This window comes from Molossus molossus, unplaced genomic scaffold, assembly GCF_014108415.1.
Source record: "Molossus molossus isolate mMolMol1 unplaced genomic scaffold, mMolMol1.p scaffold_m16_p_2, whole genome shotgun sequence".
Taxonomy (NCBI): domain Eukaryota; kingdom Metazoa; phylum Chordata; class Mammalia; order Chiroptera; family Molossidae; genus Molossus; species Molossus molossus.
In genome coordinates this window covers 140,657,739-140,678,869 of record NW_023425355.1, presented here as the reverse complement: position 1 = coordinate 140,678,869, position 21,131 = coordinate 140,657,739, and the positions used below count along the sequence as shown (strand labels likewise).

Here is a 21,131-nt window from a genome sequence, read left to right as displayed (position 1 = left end):
GGATATTTTTCATTTATCTTCAGATAGAGTGGAAGGGAGGGAGAGAGAAAGATCGATGTGAGAGAGACACATCTACTGGCTGCCTCCGGCAGGACCCCAACCAGGGCCAGGGACAAACTGCATCCGAAGTACATGCTCTTGACCCGAACCAAACCCATGACTCATTGGTCTGCGGGTCGACACTCTAATCGCTGAGCCAAACCAGCCAGGGCAGTAGTCTTCTTCTTTTTAAAAAAAAAAATGTTTTTATTGATGTTTTAGAGAGAGAGAGAAACATTGATGAGAGAGAAACATCAATAGGTTGCCTCCTGCATGCCCCCTACTTGGATATCAAGCCCACAGCATGTACCCTGACTAGAATCGAATATGCGACCTCTTGGCGCATAGGAAGATGCTCAACCTACTGAGACACATTTTTAAAAAATGAGATTACATGACACCAAGTAGAGACATCAGATTATTGGTTTCTAAGTAGTTCTGCCCCAGGCAATTTGCTGGTTATGCAGCAGGAGGAAATAAGCCAAATGGAAGTGTGTGTGTGTAAAATGTGTCTCACTTGAAAGCTAGCTAGGTAATAAATTTGTTAGTCAAAACCAAGGACAAGAAAATAGGGCTTGTGATTAAGTAGGTCATCAACAGAGACTATTTATTAAGCATTTAGGGGGGAGGGTTGAACTCACAAAATGCCTCAGGGAGTTTGGAAAGCTGTGATGCAAATGAAAGGTCAGAATACTTGAGGGAGGAGCCTTGGGAGACTGGTGTGCCCTTGGAGGGAAGCTTGGCTGCTTTCTGCTGGGGCGGCAGGCTGGAGGTAGTTCCAGGCAGTGTTTACCAGGGAGCCTGGGGGCACCTGGGCTTTTTCCATAACCTGGAGAAGAAATCTGTTTTCCCAAGTGCATCTTGATATTGTACATGTTGTGAAGTTGTGCTCTGGGTATTTCTACAGTCTGGATTATTCCATTACTTTTTGTTTTTTGATCATGGCATGTCCAGGTTTCGAAATGCTGTAGCTTACGAACATGGAGGGGATGATTAGATGTAAATTAATGTAAGGTAACAGCTACATCAGCATGGGGTGAAGATAGACTGCTGTATGTTCTGGAAGAAATGTAGAAGTGAAGCAGGCATTTGGGGCTTTACTGAACCCCGCTCATTTAATCGTGGGGAGTCTGAACACAGACTTCAATTTCGTCCCAGGCCTGATGCCTTACGAATGTATGCTATTGTTTGACAAGGGATGGAGAAACAGTATGGCACAACCTGACACATTCATTCCATGGCCATATTCATTATCTAAGTGTGAAGGCTAGCAGAGAAATGTAAACAGACAAACTGAACAGCTCAGTGTAAACAGAACTAAAAGTTTTAATTCCAAGTTCTTATGCATTGTATTAGGCTTTTGGGTACAGAGGCTAAGGTAGTTTTTAGAAGGTTAGTTCTCATAAGAATGGTTGTGTTATCAGTGTATGAGAAGCCTGAAAAAAACCTTACAGGTTTCTGTTTCTAGAACTTGCTATGTAAAACTCTAATAGAGGAATGTTTAAATGATGTAACATCTCAAAAAACTTAGAACTCACTGGGCTGTATATGCTGTAAGGCGACTGTGCTAGTCTGTCTTAGCAGCTTCAGGTTTGTGTAATCAGAGCAGTGATTAGATGAACATGCCTTAAAATGCATACATGGTTTAGTTGGAAGTCACAACAGAACAACAGAAGAACTGCTTGAGGATCATATGTTGGTAAATGCAGGGCATTCTCTGAGATAAGTTCCAGTCTTCTTCTTTTTTTTTTTTGAGTTTCTGTCTTTCTTAAATGAAATTCTTTTAATAGTTGTTTTGAATCAAACAGCTGTCACCCTCATATCCTGTTCCACATTCATATTTGCGCAGTACTGGAGCTTTTATCACACCAACCCTGGAAAACCAGCTTTGCAAAGATATGATGTCATCGAAAGGAATGTGGTACAATCTAATGTTGAAACTGCAAACTCCCTCGATTGCCAGTTTGCATGGTGTCCTGAAAATGTCCAGTACCTCTGTGGTTCCCTCAGAAATTTAAAGCAGCTTGCCCTGCCCCTGTTTCCTGTACAGACTGTCCCTTAACCATTCATAGTGTTTCATTCCCATTTTCTGCTGCTCACACTTCTTTAGGAAGTAGATCTGGTTGAGAAAGGAGCCTCTGAGTACAGGGGTGGTCATGGCATCTCCGGCCTTTCAGAAAAACCTTTGCACTTCCATTCAGCCCTGGCTGGCCTGTCTCAATAAGCGTCAAGTGCATTAGATTTCCTTGTCTCTTCAATTGAACTCTAGTGGACCATTTGTTTTCCATCCTTTCAATTTTGTTGCTGTCTCATCTATAGTTCACTCTTGTTGTTCTTTTTGGGTTTGTACATTTTTTAGTCCTTTCTGTCATTTGGTGGGAGTGAAGGTAGCACATATTTGACCTGCCCTGTTTAATTAGACTGGGGACATTGTTTAACATTTGTGAACTTGCATTTATCGATCTATAAAACATGGGTGATAGTGTCCAACTTGCAGGTGATTTGAAGGTGCTGTGTGCCTATCAGATGCAGTAGAACCTTGGAACCTTGGTTCTTGAACTTATTTAATCCAGAAGGCTTTTCAAGAAGCGATTTGTTTGAAAACCAAATCCTTTTTTCCCATTAGAAATCATGTAAATTGAATTAATTAGTTTCAGACTCCCAAATGATTCCATTTTAACCTTTCTTTTTTAAAAAAATATTTTTTTCTTTTTTATTGATTTTAGAGAGAGAGGAAAGGAGAGGGAGAGAGATAGAAACATTGAAGAGAAAGAACATCAATTGGCTGCCTCCTGCATGCCCCTGACCAGGAATCAACCAGCGATCACCTCTTGGTGCATGAGTCCATGCTCAACCACTGAGCCACACCTACCAGGCTTAACCTTTTCTATATACAGTACATGTCTCATGTACTGTTTAATCTATAAACAAACACTTCTTTTTTAAAATTTATTGAACCACCTCCTACTAGACTTAAACCAGTCACTTTCAGCACTGTTTCAGGGTTGTCTTTCAGGATGCGCATCTTCTCTTTTTCACATATCATTACCTCTGAAATGCTGTCACTGGCTAACTGCTTTTCCTTTATTCAAATCAACATCAGGTTTTCTACCTCTTCAGTTGCCCATGATCATTGTTTCTTTTACACTCTTAGCAACATTAGCACTCTTGACAGCCTCTTTATGTTTTATTATTATTATTTTTTAATCCTCACCTGAGGATATTTTTCCATTTTTTTGTACAGATAGAGTGGGAGGGAGGGAGAGGAAGGGAGAGAGAGAGAGAAACATCGACGTGAAGGGACACATCGAGTGGCTGCCACCCGCACGACCAACCAGGGCCGGGGACAAACTGCAACCGAAGTACGTGCCCTTAGCGGGAACCGAACCTGGGTCTCTCCGGACCGCAGGCCGACGCTCTAACCGCTGAGCCAAACTGGCCAGGGCTCTTTATGTTTTAAATTGTGCTAATTGTCCATCTCCCAGCAACAAAAGCAAAAAACAAAACAAAACCAAAAATATTCACAGTACAATTTCCTGAGATGTTAACAAGGCGAGGTTTAGCTGTAAACTGACTCATACTAGCACTTTCTCTCCTTTATTTGTGACCTGAGAGACACTTTTTGTCATGCTGATGTAACAGCATGAAAGAGTTGTCCAGTCAGTTTTTTCCAGGAAAAACTTGGTGGAGAACTGAGTTGTTAGTGATGGAGATGTTGGGAGAACTGAGGTTTGACTGTATTTAGTAAACAGCGGTGTGTAATGTTATTCCAGTCATAGCATTTGTTATTTGAGCAAACATGACAATAGCAATAGGTAGGGAAGTGGACACATTTCTTGTTTTGGTGAATGAAGTGGGTAAGACAGAAGAAGCAAGAATGGGAAAAATAATTAGCTTGGTTTTAGATATGTTGAATTTGAACTGCCAGCAGGGTGCCAGATGAACATATAAAAGGGATTGGAATTCTTCTTGTCTGGCCCCCAAGGGGTGGGTGGGTGGAGGTGGACTTGAGTTTAGAAATCACTGGGTTTTATATCTCAGGGAGATATGGTTTGGGAAGAGGTAAGGGCTTCATTCAGCCTTGCCATTTAACAACAAAAGCTTGTTAGAAAAGGGAGCCACCTAGATTGCTGAAAGCTAAGGGGTGAAAGGGAGAGAAGGCAGAACCTTTTGTCTAGGGTAGTTTTTTAATCATTATTAATTTGTTTTTCTTACAGATGTTTCTCCTTTTTTCCCCCATTGACACCCTCCTCCCCTTCCCCGCTGCCCCATCCCCAGCTTTGTTGTCTATGTCCATTGGTCATGCATACATGCATATAAGTTTTGTGGTTTACCTATTCCCCCAAACCCCCTCCTCTGAGGCTTGTCAGTCTGTACCCCACTTCTATGTTTCTGGGTCAGTTTTGTTCATCAGTTTGTTTAGTTCATTATATTCCACATATAAGTGAGACCATGTGATATTTGTCTTTCTCTGCTTGGCTTGTTTTGCTTAGTATACTACTCTCCAGGTCCTTCCATGCCATCTCAAAGGATACAAAAATCTTTCTTTTTTTTACAGCTGCATAGTATTCCATGGTGTACATGTACCACAGCTTTTTTATCCACTTATCTACTGATGGACATTTGGGTTGTTTCCAGATCTTAGCTATTGTAAATAGTGTTGCTATGAACATAGGGGTACATATATTCTTTCTGATTGGTGTTTCAGGTTTCTTAGGCTATATTCCTAGAAGTGGGATTACTGGGTCAAATGGCAGTTCAATTTTTAACTTTTTGAGGTAACCATAGTGTTTTCCGCAGTGGCTGCATGAGTCTGCATTCCCACCAGCAGTGTACTAGAATCCCCTTTTCTCCACACCCTCTCCAACACTTATTGTTTGATGATTTGTTGATGGCGGCCATTCTGACAGGTATGAGGTGATACCTCATTGTTGTTTTAATTTGTATCTCTCTGATGATTAGTGATGCTGAGCATTTCTTCATATGTCTCTTGGCCATTTTTGTGTCCTTTCTGGAGAGGTGTCTATTTAGGTCCTCTGCCCATTTTTTAATTGGGTTCTTTGTCTTCCTTTTGTGGAGTTGTATGAGCACTCTATATATTTTGGAAATTAACCCCTTATCTGATGCATCATTGGCAGTTATGGTCTCCCATATAGTGGGATCCCTTTCCGTTTTGATGGTTGTTTCTTTTGCTGTGCAGAAGCATTTTTTTGAGTTTGATGTAGTCCCATGTGTTCATTTTTTCCTTTGTTTCTCTTGCCTTAGGTGTTGTATCAGTGAAAATTCTGCTGTGTATGGTGTGTGAAATTTTGTTGCCTGCATTTTCTTCTGGAATTTTTACAGATTCACGAGTTACATTTAAGTCTTTCATCCATTTTGAGTTTATTCTTGTGTATGGTGTAAGTTGGTGGTCTAGCTTCATTTTTTTGCAAGTAGCTGTCCAATTTTTCCAACACCATTTAGACTGTCTTGACTCCACTGTATGCTCTTGCCACCTTTGTCAAATATTAATTGAGCATATTGTCTTGGGTCAATTTCTGGGTTCTCTCTTCTGTTCCATTGATCTATCTGCCTGTTCTTGTGCCAGGCTTTGTAGTATAACTTGAAATCTGGTAATGTGATCCCTCCTACTTTGTTCTTCTTTTTCAAGACTGCTGTGGCTATTTGGGGTCTTTTTTGGTTCCATATAAACTTTTGGAGTGTTTTTTTCTAGTTCTGTGAAATATGTTGTTGGTATTTTGATGGGGATTGCATTGAATCTGTAGATTGCTTTGGGTAGTATGTACATTTTAATGATGTTAATTCTTCCAATCCATGAACAAGGTATATGCTTCCACTTTTTTATATCTTCCTCTGTTTCTTTGTCTAGGGTAGTTTTATGGACAATTAAGTAGGAAGCATTTTCAAGGTCACTGCCAGGCTGTGGCTGAGTCCTGGCTGACTCAAAGAAGGTCTTATGCTTCCAGGTAGAGGTGTGAAATTTTGCAAGACTCTTTTCCAGTTGGGCCTCCATTGCCTTATTTGTTTAAAAAAAATGTTTACTGCCCAGCCGGTGTGACTCACTGGTTGAGCGTCGACCCATGCACCAAGAGGTCGCTGGTTTGATTCCCGGTCAGGGCACGTGCCCAGGCTGTGGGCCCGATCCCCAGTGGGGGGCATGCAGGGGCGGCCAGTCGATGTTCTCTCTCTCATTGATGTTTCTATCTCTCTCTCCTCCTCCCTCTTCCTTCTTCTCTCTCTAAAATCAATAAAGAAAAAAATATTTTAAAAAAATGTTTACTTAGGGGCTTTGGGATGTGGTTGTTGGCAGTACATTTTATGGTGGGGTCTTAAATTCAATGATAAAATTTAAATTAAAACAAGCAAAAAGTAACAGGTTTCTTTACTTTCACTAAACAGGCAATTGAAATACATGGTACAAAAAATGGTAAGATTATTGTGAATCAAAATGGATAGAATAAGTATTCAGTTTAATTTTCTATCTATGATAATTTCACAATAAAATCATAGTTTACTTTGTAAAAAATAAGCAAGCAAAAAAAAATGCCTGAGCACCCTTTTGAGATTTTATATCATGTACATCCAGATACATGACTACATCTGAGAGAATTCACTGTCTACTATGTGGACCTCAGGTGGGGACACTGGTTAAGCATGAGGGTGTTTTCTAGAAGCATACACTCTGCAGTCCTAAGAGAAGCACTTTTTTCTTTATTCACTTTAGGGGTACATATGCCATAGGCCATTTAAGATGACTGGGGGAAAGTCTTTGGATTGGCCATTAAGCGTTGTTGGGGGACTTTTGCATATATAGGAGTGGGGAGGATGAAATAGGGAGCCTATGTGTAATGAGCAGAGTGGAGGGTTGATCAGGCATAGACGTGAAATGGGTAGTGATGACCCAGCAAGTTCAGGTTTGGAATGTTTTTTGTAAGCAAAGTCAGCCTCGTTACCTTGGTGGGGGCAAACAGGCATCCTTGATGGAGAAGTTTGATGAAGTGAACTTTCTGGGAAGCTACCTGCAGCATTGTTATGTTCTTCTCATTTTGACTTGGTGACAACTTCCCTGCAGAATGGTGGCCTTTAATCTAGCTGAGTCCTATGTGCCAGACATAGCTGTCCTCTTCAACTATATCTTCTTGGGAAATTTCCATTTTCCTTACTTAATTTCTCTGATAGTCAAGAAGTTCCCCTTGGCTGTGGCTTCATGCTTCGTGGGCGGTGTTTGTATACTAACTCGTCCCTGAGTTTATTTGGAAGTTCTCCAGACATCTGGTTTCTTATCTAACTTGAGAGGGGTCAGAACTGATGTTTCCTTAAGTTACAGCAGACTTTGCAGATCATGTTTAATTTGTGTTTAGCTGTTTTAATGTATTGTTCTAACATGCATATTCAAATTCATTTCTTTTATAATGCAGTCTTCTTGAAATAACCATCCTAATTCCCAGTACTATATCCCTATTCTGTGATCTGTATCTATTTCTTTTATTTTAATTCTGTCCCCCAAAATGAAACCTTAAACTACCCCACTCTTTTCTTTATTGTCAAGCCTTTTAAGTGCCTATTATGGGTACTGTCTTAATACAGGTAGATACATTTATGCTGGTTTCTGTTAAGGACCTCAGTTAAACACAACAAAGAATAAAACATTGTCTTCACTTCCAGAATTAGCAGTTTCCCGTAAGTCTGTTCACTGAGCCATCACGGTTCATGGTTGTAATATTAATAACATCTCATGATTGAGGGAGAGAACATGAACTAGTGATGCCTAGTAAAGATGAAAGTCTTGAGAGTGTTATGAGTTACACAAATGGATCACATGTAATGTACGAATGATGCAGACATGTATTGATCATTTCTTGATTCCAAGTTCCTTTTAGAATCTGCTGAAACTTTTTTTCACTCTTTCCAGAGAAAAGCTCAAGCTCACATGCTTCCATCCATGCACTCATCCTTATTTCACATGTGATTCTACGTGCATTTTCCCCCTGCAGCTCCTTCATGGACTCCCAAGCACACTCTATGTGTACACTGTCTGATGCAGTACTCATGTAGCAATTTAAATGTAAATCACTGAAATGAAATAAAAGAAAATATTCAGTTCCTCAGTTGGACTAGCCACATTTCAAGTGCTCAGTAGCCACTTGTGGTTAGTGACTACCATATTGGACAGCACAAGTTGGTGTATTCCTTGGTGTTTTGCTTAATTCTTCTTTTTATGTTTCCTGGTAGACCTCTTGTAATAGAGATAGACTTAATGACTTCCTTGATTTGCCTTTTACTTATACATTTTAGGAAGACTAGAAACAAAGAGTGGAACTAATTAGGTAAGTTAGACACCTATATTAAGATACTGTAGGGAAATAAATATAGCTCCAGTAAAAATTGAAATAATTTAGAGATTATCCATGCTTTTATTCATTGGTTAGTTTCTTTGAGCCTCAGTTTCTCAAGCCATGAAATGAAATAAGTGGTATGCCTCTAATTAGGACATTCAGGGTGAATGCAACAGGTATGTGTGATTTCGGGGAGAAAAAACCCAAAACAAAAACAACAACATTCTTACATTTAAACCAAGAATGATAAATTCACTTAAGTGTTTGGAAGTGAGAACTAGTCAAGGGATCACAGAGCATGTGTTTCAAACTCTGAAATTTTGAGAAAAGCATTTTACAAACCCAATCCATTCTCCCTTTAGGTGTTTGTTAGAAGAATGTTTTTTTTTTTTTCAACCACCAGTTCCCTGTTGTAGTCAATAAATAGTACTTATTTTAAAGTGGTTTTCTCATTAGACTTGCAAGTAAGAATCAATTTTTTTGTCCCTTACCATGTATTTTAATAGACCTCAAAAATAGAATGGGGGAAGAACTGATTGATTAGAGAAACAAAGAATTGTAAGTATGGAAAATACAAATAGAAAAATAAGAATCGAATAACAGGAATAAAGGAGGAGGTAATTTACTTTCTGGTACCTCACCATATGTAAAGATTTTATAAGATGTTGCAGAACAGAAAAAGGACAAATGAATGATGGCATTAGGTGTGGTGTGTCCCTCCAGGGAGTTGAAGAGACTCACGCAGCTGACTGGTTAGAGTGTAAGTGAATGAGAGCTGTAATAGAGGTGGAAATGATTAGAGCAAAGAGAAAGATTAGGAAGGTGAGGCATAGAAGTGTTCTTGGATGAGGGATCTAAATTATTAGCCTTTGGATGACTAAGCTGTCCAGGTGTAGGAAGGAGCCTCTGAGGCCAAGATAAGGGCCTGAGCAACGGCTGGACGGTAAATGCCTGTAATAGGTTTGGGGATGGTGACTTGTAGAGATATAATTGGGACAGGCTTGTAAGCATGGTTGGATAGCTCTTTGAACTCCATGCTCAAAATCCTATGTAATAGAAATAATGAAGAAATAAGTGGGTTTAGTTATCTGTAAGAATGGAGACCATTAGTTCCATGACCAATAAAAATGTCTACCCTTAATTAAACATTCCTGTTAGAGATTTATATTCTCCATGCTTGAGTCTGACTCCCTCTTGGTTTATTGCAAGGAGTTGGAGAAGGCCAGAGAATAGGCTACTACTGGTAAAACTATCCATAAACAATTGATAGTGCAAGATCAAAGTCCACAATGGAAGAGCTGCAAAAATAGTATTATAAAAAGGAAAGGGTTGACATACATTTAGTTTTGAGCTATCTGCTGAAAACATGGTTCACTTTCTTTCTTGCCAGTGACCTACTTAATCCAGATCTATTTTCTGTCTATGGATTTGCCTATTCTGAACATTTCATATAAATAGAATCATAGATGTGGCCTTTCATGTTTGTCATCTTTCACTTATAATGTATTTGGGGTTTATCCATGTTATATGTCCTAGTACTTCATTACTTTTTATGACTGATTAATCTTCCATTATATAGATATGCCTATTTTATTATCCATTCATCAGTTGATGGACATTTGAGTTGTTTCTACTTTGGGGTATTATGAATAATAGTGCTATTTTTTATTTTTTATTATTGGGTTATTTGTTTTTTATTGATGAGTTGTAAGAGTTCTTTATATATTCTGGATATATGCTTCTTATCAGATATTTGGTTTCCAAATATTTTCTCCTATTCTGTGTTGTCTTTTCACTTTCTTGACAGTGTCTTTTTAAGCACAAGTGTTGTTTTTTACTTTATTGATTTGAGAGAGAGAGAGGAGGGGAGAGGGAGAGATAGAAACATCGATGAGAGAGAACATCAATTGGCCACCTCCCGCATACCTCACACTGGGGATTGGGCCCACAACCTGGGCATGTGCCCTGACCAGGGATCGAACCGGTGACCTCTTGGTGCATGGGTTGACGCTCAACCACTGAGCAACAGCGGCTGCGTTTTTAATTTTGGTCAAGTTCAATTTACTTATTTTTTGTGTTGTTGCTTTTATATTTTTGGTGTTATATTGAGCTATTTTTAATATAATCAGAGTTACAGAAATTTAGGAAGCAGTTGTCCTTGAGGCCTGGTGGATAGCAGTATTTAAAGAAAATTTAAAACATGATTTTAATTTCACTTAAGTGCCAAGCTGGACTTTAAGTGAAAATGAAGCTTTTGATTGATTTATATACTTTTGATATTTAAAAAAGTATGACTTTGTAACCACATCAGAACTTTGAAGATTGAACTTGGTATTGATTATTCTAGTAGGTTTTCTTACAGACTTTAATATAAATCTGTAAGCTTTTACACAGCGTGATCACGGTGTGTTACTATTTGGGTTTATCACTCAGTATATTTCTACAGTCCTATGTCTCCAGTTAGGCATTTAGGTAATTTCCAGAAATCCTTCCTTAGCTTATATGGCCCTGCCTGTTCTAGGCTTCTCTCCAGTCCCATCTGCATAGAACCCTCTTCTCTTTCTGGACTCCAGCTCTTGGGTCTACCTTGGACGCTCCCATTACATTCCAGGCTGTGTTGACAGGGCCATGGTTTGGACTGGTCCCTCTCCCTGGTTCCCTCCTCTCTTCTGTTTTCTCCTGCCGAGCTTAGCTTGTGGTCAAACCCACTTGCCCTAGGTCAAATCCACCTGTAGTGGAAGCCGACCTTGGTGAGGCTGTATGCTAAGGACAGAATACAGGTAAAATGATCATTGAGACATTGCTTTGGAACAGCCCACACTGGAAACTGGTAGATTGTCTCGTACCAACACTGTTGACACAGCCAGTTTTCCTCTGGCCCTAGAAGTTTTCTTTAACCTAGCTGCAGGTGAAGTAGCTGGCTGTGTTACAGAATCATGGTGTGTGAAATTGATGTCCCCCTGGTGGCTGGAGTTACACACAGCTCTGAGCTACCCTGAGATGCTCACACAATGGTCCTAGGACTGACTGTGAGAGCCGCAGGCTTACCCATCACATGTCTCACCAGGGGAGATGCTACACTGTTGAAGTTATTTTTGGTTTTTTGTTGAATACAAATAGTTGTATTCTTAATTTTTTATTCATCCTTACCCGAGGATATTTTTCCATTCATTTTAGATAGAGCGGAAAGGAGGGAGGGGAAGAGAGAGAGAAAGAAACATCCATGTGAGAGAGACACCTTGATTGGCACGACCCCGACCAGGGCCAGGGATCAAACCTGCAACCCAGGTATGTGCCTTTGACTAGGAATCAAACCCTGTCTGTGGGCCAACTCTCTAACCGCTGAGCTAAACCAACTAGTACTGAATAGTTGTATTCTATACCAAGTATAGACTCTCATTTGTAGGACTTACCACATTGGATTTGCATGGCTTGTCACCTCCCCCATCTACCAGCTCCATGAGACGGGATGTGGCTTGTATCCTCAGCATCTGGCACACAATAGGCACTCACTAACTGCTTGTTGAAAAACTGCTTTCCCACCCAGTCCACTGAACGCTAGGCTTCTGGGGTGGTGCTTTTAAGTCTGCAAACATTTGCTTTATGTTTCATTTAAAATATGTTTAAGCTATTGAAACTCTAATAAAACAGGCACACTCAGATGTTACTGCTACTTCTGTCAGGTTAACTTGGTTTTGTGCAGATCTTGAAATAAAGTGAGCATTCAAAAGACTCTCACATTGCAACTGCGTGTTTTCATTATACCCACGGCAGCAACAGGAAAACCCTCAGAAATAAATGCAAAGGCAGCTGAGCCTACTGGTTAAGGGCTGGGGTTTAAAGTAGCCTGCTCCATTTTTACCTCATTTCCATCTTTTGCTAGTTATGTGCCCTTGACCAAGGAAGGTACATAACCACTCTGAGACAGTGTCCTCATCTGCAGTATAGGGATAGAAGACTTGTGAGGAGTGAATGAAGTGCAGCAGAGTAAATGGCTTACCAGGGCTCAGTCAATGTTGGTGTTGTTATTACAAGCATACCTAATTTTATTTCATTTTGCCTTATTGTACTTTGAAGATATTGCAGTTTTTTACAAAATGAAGATTTGTGGCAACTACTTGCAAAAAAAAATTATGACTTGCTGAAGGCTCAGAAAATAGCATTTATTAGCAATAAAATATTTTTAAATTAAAGTATGTGCATTGTTTTTTTAGACATATGACATTGCACACCTAATAGACTACCGTATAGTGTAGACATAACATGCACGGGGAAACTAAAAAAATTTGTGTGACTTGATCTGTGATATTTACTTTATTGTCGTGGTCTGGAACTGAACCCCCAATATTTCTGAGATATGCCTGTATTATTACTATTTTATCTTTAACTACAAAATGTCAAGGTTTTGAAGAGTCTCATTAAGTTAAGAACTGCTATATGTAAGTGCCACAAAAATGACCTTCACTTTAAGGGGGACAGGGGTTTGAAATCATTGGTTGAGAAAGAGAGGCTAGTACTTGAGCACAGCTCCACATTCATCACTGGGAAACTTTCACATTGAATTTGATCTCTAGGGCTAGTATCCTTTGTCTTCCTATTGTCTGCCTGCGTAATTATCTTTTTTCTGCCCATAACTCCTACTGAAATTTGACTGAAGAAATGGCCATAAAAGAAGCCTTTCTGTAATATTGCCCATAAAGACTTCTTGTATTCATTCCACAGAAACTTCCTACACTCCTGTGATGAGCCTGGTGCAGTGGTGAATCACTTCCCCCTGTTGTCCACGTCTGAGTGAATCTTCCCAAGAGTCCGAGGGGTAGGTACTATTGTCACAGTTGTCCGGTGAGCTTCAAGATGTCAAGTAGCTTGCCAGTTGGTCTGCATTCTTGGCTTTCGACACCAGGAACCAGTTCTCCTTCCTCACAGTGGGCTTTTATTTGGTCACAAGAAAGTTTTCACCTTGACCTTGGCTGCCTGGAAAGAAGCCTCATGACACTCTTTGCTGCCTTAGACCTACTTTTCCTATATCCCATTTGTGCCCCTCCCTCGTGTGGCCCTTCTTTTTTCCTTATTTGTGTTAGCTTTATTTTATTCTCTGGAATATGATTATTCTAAGCCACTCAGAATTTGGGCAAATGTTAAAGAATGAATGAAATATTTTATATTTCATCTTAACAAGATTTTATAGCTGCCTGAGTGTGAAACTTAGAAAAGAAGGGTGGGCAGGTGAAAGACTTCTAGAAAAAACTGATTAAAGTGTAGTATTTGATTCTAGGACTTTTTTCAGGCTGAGAAGGGTCATGGGCAGCTTTCAGGTGTGATTTTCCTTTTAAATTAAGAATTTGGCTGCTAATAGAAGTCAGATATATTTTTTTTTAATTCTTGTGTTTACTCTTAAAATTATGAAAACAAATTGAATGTTCATTGCTAAGCTGAGTTTCACATTTTTTCTTTGCAGATAATGATGATGCTTGAACTGAACAACTAAGGTGAGATTTATGGCCTATGTAGTAGGCTTTTCTTATTCAGATTTCCTTATAGAATTTAGCTGAATTGCTAAAATTGTGTATTAACTTGGTGAAATGGGTAGTCATTCCAAATTGTGGATTATAAAAGACTTGACATTATATTTTAAGGTAAGTTCTGAAAATAACATAGTAGAATACCTTTATCCATTCAGCTTACACTAAAGAAGTTTCAAAGGATTTTACTGTTTTTAGAAAAGTACAAGGAAACATTTTTAATATCTGTAAGCCCGTTGTGGTTATGTTAATATATAGATTGCATGAAGCTACTTTTTGTTAGTGTCTTTGGAAGGCAGCTACGTCACCACTATACCACCAACGCTGTTAGTGTCATTGGGATATGAGATGGTTTATACAACACTTGTATCACCCTGTATGTTTATATACAACTCTACAGTTAGAATTAGAGAGATGTGTATGTACTAGCTGTTCTAGCAAATGCCAACAATACTTCCAAATAGGGTATCTGGAAGGCCCCAAATTACTGATGGGAATGTAAACATTGTATCCTGTTTTCTGGTTTGTGGGTCTAGCATTCCCCAAATTTGTTTTATCAGAATAATGGCACAAACTAGGAAATCCCACCTTATTATGAAAAAAGAAAACTGTCAATGTGTCTTGGTAAAATTATAAATGACAAATCCCATGGAACTTCTAAGACTTAATTTGGCAGATGTATGCAACCAGTCCTCTGAGTGGAGGCTGTTAGATTGTATAATCTGGGTTATGATTTGATGTAGAGATTCTAACAATTTAGTTGTACAGTAAAACTTTGTGGCTGGTAAGGCAGTTAGAGACCTATTAAACTACTGGGATAAATGACAGACTAGAATTACACACATCTGTTCCACCCTCTTAACACAATGTGGAACTTTTGTGTTCACATATCTTAGCATTGTGCGAAAGGAACAACCTTGGGGTGGGGGCTTCTGGCGAAGGTTTCCAGTGTTGGTGGTGACCATGCTGAGCAATTCCGAGGGCCCAGTGGTTAGTTAGTGGTGAGTTAGGTGAAGTGGTGTGGGATCACCAGCAGAGGGAACAATGTGTGCCAGGGCGAACGCAAGGGAGAGTATGAGCTGGGCAGATGGAATTGAATTTCAGTTCTATCTGCCTGTGCTTTTCCGAATGACTGAAGCCAAGAATGGGGAGCAGGGCCAAGTGTCTTGCCTTGGAAGTTGGACTTAAACTTGAATCTGTGGAGAACTACTGAAGAATGTTAAGGAGGTATTCAACAGATACTTTCCCTAAGTCAGAATAGTTGGTATGCTTTTTCAGTTTTGTTAACCCTTTTTCTTAAGTTGAAGTTGTTTAAGCAAGATTGCAAAGAATTAAACAAAGGAACCAATTTAGCACATCGTTGCATATATCAGGACATTAAGAGGCTTGAGATTATTTCCTATATAACATTAATTTAGTCTGGGCATTGGGCACAGTGACCCATTGGCAGTCAAAAGTCTCCAAGAAGTATACCTTGATTGCCTCATGCTTTTATTGGCCAATTTAAATTGTATTAATTATAGCAATAATTACTACAGTAGTAATTTAAAAGAGCCAGTTGTAGTTAGGGGCAAATTGCTACAGGTTTTACCAGAACAGTATAGCATGTAGTTGGAAATACAAAATTCTTTCATGTTATAGGAAGTGTTCAGTTACATTACATTGGGCATATTTGCATATAACGAGGAGATAGCCAGACAGTGTTTATTGCAGTGATTTTGCAAATTCATCCTAGTAATATCCCAATTATTGTTCATGTCTTAATTACCTTCCCATTGAGGGATTCACAATATCTCTTATCATGTTAAATTTCTATTTTTGTGCTAGAGCTGTGTTGTCCAATAGAGCTATTGGCTCTCTTAATATGGGTATTCAAATTAGTTAAAATTAAGTACAATTTAAATTCAGTTCCTAACTCCCCCCAGCCATATGCCAAGTGCTCAGTAGCCACACGTGGCTAGTAGTATAACATGGGACACTGCAGATGGAGGACATCTCCACCATTGCAGAAAGTTCTGTTAGTGCTACTCTAAAGGTTGACTTCTTTTACAAATTTTAATATACTAAAAGCCACTTACTACTGAAATAATTACAGATTAAGTGATATAATTTGATTCAAAATAACTGAGGAGAAGGGTGAATGGGGAGTTATGGAGGAAACAGGATTTGCCATAAGTTGACACTTGGTGAAGCTAGGTTTAGGGCCCATGGAGTATCATTATATTATTCTCATTATTGGGAAATTTCGAGGATATCTGAAATTTTCCATAATAAAGAATTAAAATAGAAATTTAAATAGGAACAGTACTTAGAAGCATTTGTCTATAAATGAGCTGCTGCCTATAGTATAGGAAGGTTTTTAATCCTGCCCCAGGGTTTCCCCTAAGGGGTACGCATAACACCATGTTTTTATTCAAGGGTTTACTTCATTCCCCCTTGAAACACACAAGTAACAGCACAGGCTGGCGCTTGTTAAGTTGGAACTGCCCAAATGAGTCTTATGGGTAGAATGTGATGTATTACAATATTGTATTTAAAATTCCATTGCTGTTGACGTTAATTTTGGCAGACTCAAAGTAGTGTTCCCAAAGAAGAGAATAGAGTTCATTTACTCAGTGGTTGGCAATTTTTGTTCACTGCCAATTCAGTCAGCTTCTGCCTCTGGTTTCCTGGTTACCATCTCCTATGGTGATAGCACTGGAGGAGAAGTGGGGGGTCATGGTGGAAACTTTCCCCTGGCAGGAGAGGAAAGCCAGCGGTGAACACTGTTACTGTGTCACCATAGGGCTGTTTGAAGTTGTCATGCAGACTTGCCTACTTCAGTCTCCTACTGCACCTCTAACAAATGGTGGCAGGGCTTATTGTGAGTAGAGAGAAACTGTTGAGAGCAGGGTGTTTGGGGTCAGACTTGGCCTTGAGTGCCAGCTTCAGTCAGCTGAGGCTCAAGGAAGGGCAAGACTGAGCCCTCAGCAGCTGTCACAGGGGGTAATGGTAGGGTAGTGCCTGGAGCAGTAAATGATAGCTCTTACTGTTAGGTATTCTCTGTGCAGAAAGGAATTGGTGTTCTGTGTTCATTTTCCTTAAATGCTGATATTCATAAATCGTGTAGAGTAGTGTATAGGTATGAAGGAATGTAATGGTACCTTTTTATTTTACAGAGTTGTGAAGTCAGAGATCTTCAGATTAATAATGGCAGGAAAATCATCACTTTTTAAAGTAATTCTCCTTGGAGATGGTGGAGTTGGGAAGAGTTCTCTTATGAACAGATATGTGACTAATAAGTTTGATATCCAGCTCTTCCATACAATAGGTGTGGAATTTTTAAACAAAGATTTAGAGGTAGATGGACATTTAGTTACTATGCAGATTTGGGACACGGCCGGTCAAGAGAGATTCAGAAGTCTGAGGACGCCCTTTTACAGAGGTTCTGACTGTTGCCTGCTCACTTTTAGTGTTGATGATTCTCAAAGCTTCCAGAACTTGAATAACTGGAAGAAAGAATTCATATATTATGCAGATGTGAAAGAGCCTGAAAGTTTTCCTTTTGTGATTTTGGGTAATAAGATTGACATAAGTGAACGGCAGGTGTCTACAGAAGAAGCCCAAGCCTGGTGCAGGGACAACGGCGACTACCCTTACTTTGAAACAAGTGCAAAAGATGCCACGAATGTTGCAGCGGCCTTTGAAGAAGCAGTTCGAAGAGTGCTTGCCACCGAGGATAGGTCGGATCACTTGATTCAGACAGACACCGTTAGTCTGCACCGAAAACCCAAGTCTAGCTCCTCTTGCTGTTGATCCTGAGAGAGGTTGCCCAAGCATTCTAATCAGCTCACACGTACACATGAATAAACACGGGGGAGAGGAGAATTAGGGTTTGAAGCAATAGATCATGTACTCATAAAATTAAACTAACCATATTGCTGCTTCCTTCATAAGTGGGTGGGAAAAGGGACACATTCACCGAAAAATCTATTTACTCAATAATGGCACCTTACATTTATAAATTGTAACGGTTGTCTAATAACATTTAATTTAAATGTGTAAGTTACAGAGCTAATGAGATGATCAAGACTTTAAATTGTGATTAAAACAAAACACTTGAGTATTCTAGAAAACATTGTTCTTTTCCTGGGAAAATGGAGAACTACTTTTTATATGTCTGTATTTTTATGTAATTAGCATATATTCCTGGTTCAGGGGAAAATTTTCCTAAAGCAATAATGTTAGATATTAAAGATTAAAATTGAATGCATTTATTTGCGCTGCAGTGATTTGATTACTTCCTCATTCTCTTTAAAATTATTTGTTCACATTTTCATTCTACATATCAGAATTGATCTCACCAGTAATCGCTCGTCATTTATGTGCCACACGTTTGCCACGCCCAACCCCAGAAGCCAACTTTATCATAGAGGAAATGCGAAGAAAGATTGTACTTTGTGTGAGGGTAAGAGAGGACATCTGTATTTGGTTGTGTATTTATTTAGTGTCTTCTCTTTCACTGAACATTGTTTAGTGATTTGCTCTCAAGATTTTTCACCTTGCTGCAATGACCAGACTTACTGATAAAGCAAATGGTGGTCTTTTGTGGGTAAAGTTCATGTGCTATGCATTCATGCCAATTCCATCCTTCAGAGGCAAAACAATGCCTAGACTGTGTGTCAGTGAAGACAGGATGCTGGCTGTGGAGCGGTGGGTTATCAAAGGACATGCTTGGGGTGGCAAGGGTACATTTTGAGAAGCTAAATAGATATATTTCTTACCCTGACTCCACTCATTGGAAACCACTGAAAAAAAGTATCATTACAGAAAGCTAAGCTTTTTAATTATTTTGTTAATCCTCACCCGACTATATTTTATTCCATTGATTTTCAGAGAGAGTGGAGGGGGGGGGGAGGGAGAGAAACATTGATGTGAGAGACAGAGACATTGGTTGCCTCCCTCAAGCACCCTGACTGGGGTAGGGATCGAACCTGCAACCCAGGCACATGCCCTTGACCTGGAATCGAGCATGGGCTGATGCTGTGACAGACCACTGAACCACACTGACCAGGACTAAGCTAAGCTTTTCAGTCTTATTTCCTAACATAGCAATTTGGCTATAAGGAAAACATTTTAACATTTTTAACTTGGAGAAATGAAATGTCTTCATATTTTCAGGTTAGAGCTCTAGTTTTTATTATTTATAATCGCCCGCCCCCCCCCCCCCCCAAAAAAAACCCACCTCCTCCGCCCAAAAAAATAAAATTGGAATCCACCATTAACAGATTGGTCTAGATAACTAGAACATAAGAAAAGCATATTGTATTAATTTGTTAGTCTGGCATAACATGTTAGGCTGGCATAACAAAGTGCAGATTGTGTGGCTTCAACAATGGGAATTTCTTTTCTCACAATGCTGGAGGCTAGAAGTCGAGATCAAGGTGTTAGTAGGTTTAGTTTCTCCTGAGGTCTCCGTGTGGTTTGCAGATGACCTTTCCTCTCCTGAGGTCTGTCCCTATGGCTTGCAGATGACTTTTCCTGTGTTCTTCCCCATCTACGTCCAAACTTCCTTTTACAAGGATATCAGATTGGGTTAGGCCCACTCAAATGGGCTCATTTTAACTTAATCACCTTTTTAAAGGCCCCCATCTCCAAATACAGCCACATTCTGAGGGTTGGGTGGGGGTTAGGACATCAACATATAAATTTGGGGGGTAGAGGAGCAATTTGGCCCATAATGTGTGTATAGGTATTTACAAAATGTAATTTTGTTACTTATATAGATTTTACTAATAATACCTTAGTGTTCTTAAACTTTTTTTTTTATCCTCACCCGAGGACAGTTTTCCATTTTTTGTTCAGATAGAGTGGGAAGGGGAGATTGAAAGAGAGAGAAACATCGACGTGAAAGGGACACATTGAGTGGCTGCCTCCCGCACGACCAACCAGGGCCGGGGACAAACTGCAACGGAGGTACATGCCATTAGCAGGAACCGAACCTGAGTCTCTCTGGACCACAGGCTGATGCTCTAACTGCTGAGTCAAACTGGCCAGGGCTAGTGTTCTTAAACTTTTAAGCATCTTTTCAATGAATCTATTTTGAGATAACTAAAGATTAGATTAGTTGGCATTCAAGTGGTCTAGAGTTGGGCAGCAAAAATGATCAAAGGAATAGGTCTTCATATGTGTAGACAGGCTGACAGAAGGGAGAGTAATCCAGCTTCACATCATGACTTAAAGGGATCCAAGAAATAAGGGTTAATATAGCAAACATGGTACTGAAATGTGATAACTAAGAACAAAACCTGACTGAAGAGCTTTGTCCTTCAAAGAAACTACAAATAACTGATGGAAAAGCTTTTCAACCAGCAGCATAACATAGCTGAACATCTGGTTCTTTTGAAGAAAATAAAGGTGATTTAATAGGTTGGTGTTACCTATACAAAGATGAGAGGTATGGGAAAAACTAGAGTTCGGGAACAAAGCAGTAGGTGCAGGAGGGGCGCCAATAGCTGCGGAGCCCCAAAAGCAAGTGAAAGGACTGGTTCCAGGAGGGGCCTGCTATTGTACTGTTGCTCACCACTCGGTGTTGGGCCATCTGTGACTGTGCTTCCATGCTGCCTGAATGTAAAGCCTTGGAGTTCGCTGTTAAAGGCAAACTACTGACCTCAGAAAATGGACAAATGTACATTTGACTGCGGAGATGGCAGTTATAGCAGGCTGTGTGGAAGATGGGAAGGTACTTCATCAATGGGTTACTTCAAAGTTGTCACCTCCTTCACCCTTGTGAAGAATTTCCTAGTTGAAGTTAAAACATCCTAGATGTTCCTTGTCTTTAAAGAAAACCTTGTTTTCCATTTCTATAAAAACTTGCGTACGCTTTCACTGTAGTATGACACTGACGCCAGTTCTCTCACAAAACCAGTGGCTTGTGGGACAGTGAAATGTTAAGTAGAAAAATGGACCTGTGGATTCTGAGAAGTCACCACTGTGGACTGCCAACCAGGAAGTGCTATTGTGACTGAAGAAAAAGATCACAGGTATATTGGACAGAGCAGAGATTGATGGGTCTCTGCATATGTGGAAAATGGGGCAACAATGCAGCCTTCTAGGAAAGGACAAAACCAGATTGGTGCATTTTATTTGGATCACTTAGGGAGTGCTAACAATTACAAATTAAATACCTGTGCTCAGTGGAGCCTAATGCCCAGGGTGCTACTGATGTCCCTTCACTGCTCTTTGTGTTCTGCGA

General features: G+C 39.7%; 1 protein-coding gene across 9 annotated transcripts in view; it reads left to right on the top strand.

The window, feature by feature from the left end:
• RAB9A (RAB9A, member RAS oncogene family) overlaps window positions 1-21,131 on the top strand; it is a 30,761-nt gene that overhangs the window by 4,080 nt on the left and 5,550 nt on the right. For 8 of the 9 annotated variants that reach the window (XM_036270423.1, XM_036270424.1, XM_036270418.1 and 5 more), the window contains exons 2-5: window positions 13,098-13,191; window positions 13,834-13,864; window positions 17,056-18,344; window positions 20,805-20,919. In XM_036270423.1, the coding sequence (XP_036126316.1) occupies window positions 17,087-17,692 (606 nt within the window). In that variant the 5' untranslated portion in view covers window positions 13,098-13,191; window positions 13,834-13,864; window positions 17,056-17,086 and the 3' untranslated portion in view covers window positions 17,693-18,344; window positions 20,805-20,919. Of the gene's footprint in view, window positions 1-11,630; window positions 11,664-13,097; window positions 13,192-13,833; window positions 13,865-17,055; window positions 18,345-20,804; window positions 20,920-21,131 lie in introns of those variants that run through there. The other variant, XM_036270420.1, reaches the window with a different exon arrangement.